General features: G+C 40.5%; 1 protein-coding gene across 2 annotated transcripts; it reads right to left on the reverse strand.

Moving 5' to 3' along the window:
- Positions 1–1,105: 1,105 nt before the first annotated feature.
- cnga3a (cyclic nucleotide gated channel subunit alpha 3a) lies at positions 1,106–8,442 on the reverse strand. Of its 2 annotated transcripts, none has more exons than XM_005727149.1 (9): positions 8,236–8,442; positions 6,687–6,812; positions 6,471–6,560; positions 4,966–5,094; positions 4,086–4,145; positions 3,426–3,638; positions 3,205–3,306; positions 3,025–3,131; positions 1,106–2,923 (listed from the first exon to the last, which is right to left on the reverse strand). In XM_005727149.1, exons 2-9 carry the CDS (start codon positions 6,779–6,781, stop codon positions 1,527–1,529), a joined length of 2,193 nt encoding a protein of 730 aa, XP_005727206.1. In that variant the 5' UTR covers positions 6,782–6,812; positions 8,236–8,442; the 3' UTR covers positions 1,106–1,526. The 2 variants fall into 2 exon arrangements, with proteins under 2 accessions (XP_005727206.1, XP_013764778.1); XM_013909324.1 differs by having other exon boundaries at positions 4,966–5,139.
- Between the last annotated feature and the right edge of the window lie 715 nt (positions 8,443–9,157).

Genomic DNA, 9,157 nt, shown 5'->3' on the forward strand with positions numbered 1-9,157 from the left:
AAAGCTTCTGTTATGCAAATTAAATAAAGGTGAATTAAAAAACAACAACATTAACACTCACTGGAAGACTTTAAGCTGAAACTCTGTTTTTCAAATAAATACCTGATCATGACTGCGGCTTGTCTCACAGTCACAGATTCATTTCTTTGTTCTTACTTTTGGAAAATTTGGTTTCAAACCTCTCTAGAGGTCGCCACAGCATATCACCTCTCCTTTCAATAACTGCCATCAGATTTTAGCAGCTCGACAACACGCAGCAGAATAAGTTAGCACATAGCTGATGAACACAACGGGGTACTCGCTTAAAGAAGAGCTGGTTTTCCTTCATTGCTGATGAAGCTAAAATCAGACTTTTCACAAAACATGGTGATAATGGTTCAGTCGAGAGTGATGCAAGATCACATTTATGTGTATCTATGAGAAATAGAAGAACTGAGCAGTTAAATAAGAGATGATGTGTCATCACTTGACCTTTGAGTTGCTTTTCTGCTGCACTTGAGTAGTCAAAGTAGATGTAAGACTTTTAAAGGGCAATTCAGCTCTGAGGGGAAACGTTAAACAAATATTCTTTGTCAAACTTCTCTTTTTTTCATGTTTCTGTAAAGAGTGATCAAAATTTCAGAGATTTTATTGGCAACCACATTCATGGAAAGATTCATAACTCATGCAGTTCTCTGTGACATGCTGGTTATCAGCTTCTGCATCCATCATCCACCCACTTTTTAAGGGTTGATCAGTGATGAAGCTGATCTTTGAGAATATTTTTAGTGTGGTCCATCCAGGAAAGGATCATTATCAGCCATGATTTGGAAGCAGATATTCAGGATGTCTTATAGAACTGAGGAAATTACGGAGATCAAGGCTGATTTATTTCCAATTTAAACTTGAAACTTGTGAAATGCTTGTTTCTTCATTATGTCATAGAAACATGGTAAAAAAGAAAGTTTTCAAAACACAAAATTTGTGCTACTGACAAAACTTTAGAACAGGAAAAGCATGACATTTATGTGCCTTTAATCACATAGCTTGGCTGAAAAAAAAAACAAAAAAACTGTGAGTTCCCCGTGTTCATTCACCCACAACATGACAATGTACCAGTATAAAGTGAATGTTATATGAACACTTTAATATTTATTCACATATTAGATTTACAGCCAATAGCCGACAGTAACTTATCAACAGCACTGACATTTCACTTTGTACATTTTTAAGCAGTGTAAAATGGATTTGTCAGCTGCATTTTTACTTCACAAATAGATCAATATGGAAGAAAAAGATTTTCTGGGACAAAAATGGTTCTACTATTATGAAAATCCTTTTTTTTTTTCCAACACGCTTAGTAGTTTTATATATGAAAAATAAGAAATTGGCTGTCAGTCGTAGCATACACACAGAAATATACATTTGCTGTACACAGTTTGACACATTATACTGATAATAAACATGCTGTATAAATGGATATGAATGTGGGCCTTTAAAAAGTGACACTCCCTCGTGTGCTGTAAAGTTCTCGAGTGTCTCTTGCGTTACTGGACCTTTTTGTCTTTGTCGGCCACCACCTCAGACAGATCCTCTGGTTTTATGGATTTCACTTTGTCCTCCATCGCTGACACTCTTTGCTTCATTCTTGTCGAGTTGAACGTGAACTCCGCCATCAGCTGGGCGAACTTGGTCTGCATGGTGTCCAGATTGCTCTGCACTTTAACAATCTTCTCCTCTATGTCCTTGGGGTCGGCGCCGGCATTGGCGACTGCCTCGTCGATCAGGTTGTCCTTCATCAGGATGGCTTTCCCCTTCTCTTCTAGAGCCTTCTTGGCATCTGGATACTCGGTGAGGGCTTCCATCAAGTCGTCCTTGGAAAGGGCAAAGAGGTCAGAGTAACCCACGCTTCTGATGTTGGCCGTTCTTCTGTTGCCCGCTTTACTGCCCTTGATACCCAAGATGCTGATTTCACCAAAGTACGCGCCATCGCTCAGCACTACAAACTGAGTCACTCCATCGTCAGCCACCACCGCTAGCTTCCCTTCCTTGATGATGTACATCTCCCTGCCAATATCCCCTTTCTTACAGATGTAATCTCCAGGGCTAAACACTTGTGGCTGCAGCTTGAGCACCAGTTCAATCAACAAACCGGCTTCGCAGTCCTGAAAAATCCGCACTTTCTTCAGCGTATCCAAATGGACATTGATGGCAATCTCAGCCTTTAGCTTGTCCGGGAGAGTTTTTAAAACTTCCTTTTCATCGCAGGTTTTCTTCTCAGTCCACAGGTAGTCAAACCACTTGATGACCCTGGCCTCCAGGTCTTTGGTGACCTTTCGAAACTGCATGTACTGCTTTATGGAGTCAATCTTCGCCTGGAACTCAGCGCGAGAGGCGTTCATGTTGGAGATCATAGCGCCAACGTTACCGACAATACTGGCAAAAATCAGCACACCAGTGAGGAAGTCGGCAATAACAAAGAGGTATTCAACATCCCTGACAGGTGCGGGGGTCTCTCCAATAGTGGTGAGGGTCAGCGTGGACCAGTATAGGGAGTAGATGTACTTTCTTGCCAAGCGGCCATGCTCTGGGTGGCTGATATTGGGGTAAACCCAAGTGTCCGACCCAAATCCGATGGTTTTTGAAATGGCAAAGAATAAACAAGCGTTCCAATGAATGATAGTAAGAATGTAAAGCACAAGATTGCTGATACGGAACATGTTTGGAAAGCTGGTTCTGGTTTCAGTCCTCTCGAAAAACTCAAAAAGCCTTGGCAGTTTGCAAAGGCGGTTTAATCTGAATTCCGGGTTGTGGATTCCATATTTCAGAAACAGCAGATCAGTGGGTATCATTGCAATCATGTCGTATTTGAATTGAGAAGTTGTTCTGTATTTATCTCTCAGTTTTTTGGAATCTTTTACCAGCAGGCCTTGTTCCAGGTAACCTGAGGGACAAACACCAAATTAGAAGCCAGATCTTGTGCTACAGTACAGCCTAATTGGTGTACAAAAACATCCTTTCTGTAAATGCCGTCAGGAATCTGACCTGTTCTTGCTCTGACAAATGTGTCTGCGTAGTAGATGAGGTCTGTGGTGTAGTCCAGGATTAGCCATAAATGTATATACGACTCCTGGAGTTCATTAAAGCAGGCCCTAAAATACAAGGAGAACAAATAAATCAATGCTCCTTTAAGTGAATAATTATTAATATGTGAAGGATGCCTACCTCGTTATGACCATCATTAGGTTATAAAACACGGGGCCTGCAATGACGGAGAGCCACCTGTAGTACTGATCTGTAGCGGGATCCATAATCCAGATTTCTTTCCTGAAACCAGCAAAGCATCAGAAGGTGTTTAATGTTGCACAGAGATGAAAAGTGACAGATGTGGTTTCTGTAGTTAAATTTACCAGCTGCCGCAGACTCTGAATTTAATGGGTACTTACGGTGGCTCTTCTTTCTTTTTATCATCTTTCTTATCATCTTTCTTCTCGTCTTTTTTCTCATCCTTCTTCTCGTCTTTTTTCTCATCCTTCTTCTCGTCTTTTTTCTCATCTTTCTTTTCCTCTTCCTTCTTGTCTCCATCCTTCTTCTCTTCATCTTTTTTCTCCTCCTTTTTCTCATCTTTTTTAATCTCCTCTTTTTTGTCCTCTTTTTTGCTACGGATTACAAGTTTAGTGTTTTTATAGTGGTGAAAAAGGACGGAGGTGGTCTATGAAGGACTGCTAGAAGACTAGAAAGCTACCTTGAAAGGAGTCTACAGCGACAATTCATTTGGATTCATGGTGCAGGTCATACGTTTGTCCAGCAGATGGCATCATACTACAGGTAGTCCCTGTTATTTTAAGCACACTTTATGACCTTACAGTTCCTTATGTGAACTTCCCCAAAGTTGGATCAAAATAATCCACATCATGACTTCCAACAAAACCCCTGAGGTGGGTAAAGGGGTGGGAGGCACAGCATAGAGAAGCGGAGGATGTGAAGACATGGTTCAAGGAGTTTGGTGCTAACATAGCTATGCTACGTGCCATTGTAGCTACAACAAATATCGATAATGTCCACTTCTAAAGGAAACTCTTTTCTATTTTCTGACACACACTTACTCGTCTGTGTTGTTGCAGTTATTCATGTTGTAAGTAGCCAGCGGCCACTTACTGGCAAGGCTTTTGGAAAGAAAGACAATTTTTTTTCTTTTTACTTTCTTTTTGCACGAGGCTTCTCATTCATCATATAAATGTGATATTTTTATGGCAAAACCCCTCTTTTCTTTTAGGTTACACACATTCCTATTGGTTGGGAGGGTGTTCAAAAAAATTGTTTATGATCTATCTTCACCCTGATCTTTGAATGGGGTAAAAGGGAATGGGGAGCTAGCTTTTGGCTATTAGCTTCGCCACTGTTAGCTGTGACATTAACTTTCTTGTTTAAGATATTAAAGCATTGTTTTAACCGTTCATAAAAAAAATAAAAGCTAAATTATACTGTAAATAGTTTGAAATGAGATGCGTGCTTGGGCTCAGAAACACATCTTTCAATAAACAAATTGCTGTCTTTTCTATAAAGAAAAAACATCCATTTAGAAACTCTGGCCTTCTTTGGGCCTATAAAACTGTTCAGTGATCTAATCAATACAAATTTTAAATTCTTTTTTGGACGTTCCAAGACCACGGGCTCAACCTCGACAGGTATCGGGTCGAGCAACATGCTTTCAGTTTTCAGGTAAAGTTGTGCACATTTCCACAGGAATCTTGAACCACAATGTGGACATTATTACAGCAACATGGCTCTCCAAGCAAAGAGTCTGTGTGCTAAACGACTAAACATTAGCCACAATATGAAACTTTTTTTGGAAACAGGGCCCTGAGTAAAGTGTCCTGTTTGTCCAGTTTTGTGTTAAATCATTCAAACATTAGAAACCATAACTGCTATGACTCGACAAAACTCTTAAACTGACCACAGCAGCTCTCACCACACCACGCTTACTTTCTCTTACGGACTGCGTCGTGATGCCCCGCAGACTGAGCACTGCTGCGTAGACTGGACGTGTCTTTGAGCTCCGGGCCTCTGAAGCGGTCGAGGAACGAGTCGTGTCTCTCTTGTTCAGGCTTCACTCTGTGAGACGCCCAATTCCGTAGCATGAAGAAGAAGTAAGACAGTCTAGAGAGTCAGCGGGAGGTAAAAACAGCACAAAGTGACACCAGTCTAGGCTAGAAACCATCAACAGTCATGTCAAAGGTAAATACCCACAGTGGAAGAAACATTCAGATCCTTTACTTGGAGGCTATCCGTAAAATAAAGCATCTACCATTAGACACTTGGTTTGTCTGTCAGTGGTTCTCACTCATCCAGGCCATGGTTGTCTAAAGTGCTTGAGTAAAAGGCAGCCAGAGTTCTTTTTAGTTCCTGAAGACCTTTCATCCTCTCCAGGACTCAAAACTGACTGGGAGTCCTGGGTATTTAACCTCCTGCTGGGTCTTCACCTTAGAGGGGAAGCCAACACATCAGACATGTCACAGAGAAGACAGCTGGCTTGAGAGAGGAGTAAAGGAGGCCACCTACATCCAACTGCCATAGCTGGCCAGAGGTGGTGGTCTATAACACCAACTATCAGCTACTTCAAACTTAGTCCTGAGGTCCCCTTCCAGGTGATCAAACCACCATTCACACCTGTGCGACTCTAACAACTCACATGATGGTAGAGTGGAGCAACGTCTGAAGAAGCCCCTCAGACTGAGAGGTGAATTGGAAAGAACTCGGTTTCCTTCGCCTCAAGCACTTCAGACTTTTCAAACTGTGGTTCATGCTCTTTCAGTGTCAGATGATGAATTTCTGTAATTAAGTGAACTTTTATGTTTAGTTTCATTTAGTTTTCAAATCTAAGTTTGGTCTTGTCATATTTCTTTTGGATGAAAATGTTTCGTTTTCATATGTTTCAGTGCCAGTTTTGTTTTCAATTATTCTCATATAATCTCGTCAGTAAATATAACTTATTGTACAAACCAAAATCAGCTGTTTCTGAGGAGCATCATTTGAGAAGTCTTTCTTGGAATAACCCTTTACAGTAGTGTCTTTAACTTGGTGAAGTCATTATATCCAAAATATATCAACTTTGCATTAACATTAAATTTTTATTTATTTTTTTAGTTATTTGTGTTTTTTAATTTCTGGCTAATTTCAAAGTCATAACTCAGGAACAGAAGAGAAAATGTTGACATTTGGTCAAATACCGAATTGGAGACGGCAATAATTGGTGCCCAAACATGAAGCTATTCATTTGTGTGAGCAGATGTGCCTATAAACGAAAAGACAGACTGGCTGGTGCATGTGTATGTTTGAGGCAGTACTTCTAACTTATCACCACCTGATAACCATTGGTTTGCTCATCAGCAGCATATTGCATTTCAGAATAGCTTAGGAGAAACTTCAGAATCGTTTCTTTCCACCTTTGGTAAATACGGGCTAATTTAAGCACTGCAGCTGGCATTTACCTGGCCATTGCCCCGGCACCTGTAAATGAGTCTCTGTGGGACTCTGAGCGCAGTGCTCTGTCACAGTTGTCCCCACAAAGAGAGTGAACTCTGGAAGACAGCAGGAGGGGAATGATTATATTGACAAGACCTCATAAAACAAGTCAAGATGTCTCATTTCAGTCAGATAAGGATCCAAAAGTCTCCCAAAAATCACCAGCAAAGCTAACATCAGACCTGCTCTCCCCATTTTCAATAACACTGAGCTCATCGTCATTGGCGGACAGCCGCCTTCTCGCTGAAAAGGAGTTTTCACTGCAGACTTTCGCCATCTTCTCCTGCCTGGCTCTGCGGGCCTGGACACTGGGACACAGAAGAATCAGTGAAATGTGATGGGGTCATACGGGCCTGAAATCAAAGATCAGCAAAACAGTGACTCGTGTGTTAATGTGTTTACCGAACGCCACTCTTCACTGTCTGTCTGAGAGTGGCACCTAAAAATACATCCCGATAATGACCTTAAACACTAAACAGGATCAGTGCGCTCTCTCTGTGAACCATCAGCTTGCTTTTAAAATAACTTAAAAGGCTTACAGGGACGCTGCAAATGTTCTTTGGTGTGCAGCACGTTAAAGATTTGAACAAGAAGTAGACTACAACTGCAGGAGTGTGTAGAAGCTCTCCAGGATGTTTTGGAATGAATTAGAGAAAAAAACGCTTATTTTTATGTTTTTATGACCTCTTTAAAAAGTTATAACCAAAAACAAAATGAGGGTAACAGGTGTGAGATTAAATCCTTTTTTGGTTTAAATTACTTTGTTGTTATGTATGTTTCTCTGTGTTTATTTTTATTTTTTAGTGGTGATGATGGTCAATACTGACTCACTGATCTCTGGGGAACAGCAATGTTTGTAACACGTGCACTCATGTAGATTAGTGCTAATACCAGGGGGTTAAGCAGTCCCCACTTAAATTAAATGACACTGACATTCACCAAGAAGCCGAGAGCTCCAAGGGTGACGAAAGGTAAAAGCGGCAGGCCGTCTGTGAGTGTGAGTTACATCATATTCTGACACTGTGGTGAACACTGAGGGTCAGAAATCACGTAATGTGTTTTAGGGGATGAGTTTTAATCTGCATTGTCTTGCTTCCATGGTTTCTACTGGGAGTCACCACACAGAGAAGTTTTATATATCAGGAAATTAAATATAAATTAACTAATAAAAATACACCAAATGCAAATAAACTAAACAAAAATAGAAACATAAAAAATACACAGAAATACAAATGCTTGCAAAGTTCTGGAAGGCTATAAAGGATATAAACATCACTTATAGCTTGAAACTTCCACACTAAAATCCACACTAGCCTGCCTGTACCCTCATAAATGTACACAGTCTGACTGAGGTGAACGAACTCATTGAAATCATACAACGCATACTGATGTGTTGATTTTTTTTATCCCTGCAAAATGGATTGCTCTGCAAGGGTCAAAACAATCTCACGTGTTTGTTTTCATTAAAATATCCCATTCCTTAAGATGCACATGTCTTTATCTTTTACCAAAACCTTTATTAGAACCAAACATAAACCTTTGAAGTTGATTATTTGAGGGTTACAAGTTACACACAAGACAAGATTTAACGGAAAAATTCACTTTGAACTCACTATATCTATTATAACGCCCTGAAATGCTATGCACAATTGAAATATTTAATGCATTTTTGAAATATATAAACTGGATCTAAAGGTCAAATTATTGGAGATAGAAGAAGGAAAAAGTCACCTGTCTGACGCCTTTTCACGCAGATTTTTGCGAGGCAGCAATTCTCATACGATTCCTCCGATATAATCCCATCTTCCCACACAGAAAGAAGACTTCTTTCTTTCTTCTTTTAATCCACAGAAATATTTCCAAACGCTCTGACCCGTGAAAAAGTCGCTAAAAATACCGATACCGGCCGTCCATAATTGACCCCTGAGATTCTGCTGTCCGAAGTCGGCGCACACTGAGCGGGCAGGTCTGAGATGAGAGGAGAGGGGAGGAGTCCCGTGCATCCTCCAGCTGCCATCACTGCTCACGGCAAACACAGTGCTCATGGGCCAGGCAGTGCTCGTAAAAATAGCTGCCAACGTTTTATTGTTTCTATTAAAAGCTTGCTGCAAAATCGTCAGAATTAAAAGTTCGAATTCACAGTAGAAAATTCTCTGTTACTGGTGTGACATATATGTCATCAGTGCTGCTGAAGTTTTGCCTTTGCAGTTTACTGAGCTCAAACATATGGCAAAGGGCCGCACAAACTGATGAACAAATGATCATGATGGTCATGATAAGAAAAAAACAAAACACTGACAGACTGAAACTGGGAGGTCTCCTGCTTTAAAGTCGCTTTTGTTTTTAGCCCATCCACACAGACCTCCTCCTTATGGCATTTTTGTGCTTCACAAATTCCATCACGTTACTTTTGCGATAAAACAGGAATCATTGTATGTGGAGGCATGCATCTCAGGGGGAAAAGCTTATTTCTGTTTTGTAACTTCTTCGTCATTGTAAGAGTCGGAAAGTAAGGTTATTTGCATTCAGTATCACATTTCAAATTTCAAAGAACGAACATGGCGAAGGTGAAAACATTCAGATCGAGCCTTGGTAAACTTCACTCATCAATAGGTGACATCACAGTAGCTACAATTATCTTTTAAACTATGTG

Source organism: Pundamilia nyererei, unplaced genomic scaffold (genome assembly GCF_000239375.1).
Source record: "Pundamilia nyererei isolate P.nyererei 1_Seehausen unplaced genomic scaffold, PunNye1.0 scaffold00023, whole genome shotgun sequence".
Classification (NCBI taxonomy): domain Eukaryota; kingdom Metazoa; phylum Chordata; class Actinopteri; order Cichliformes; family Cichlidae; genus Pundamilia; species Pundamilia nyererei.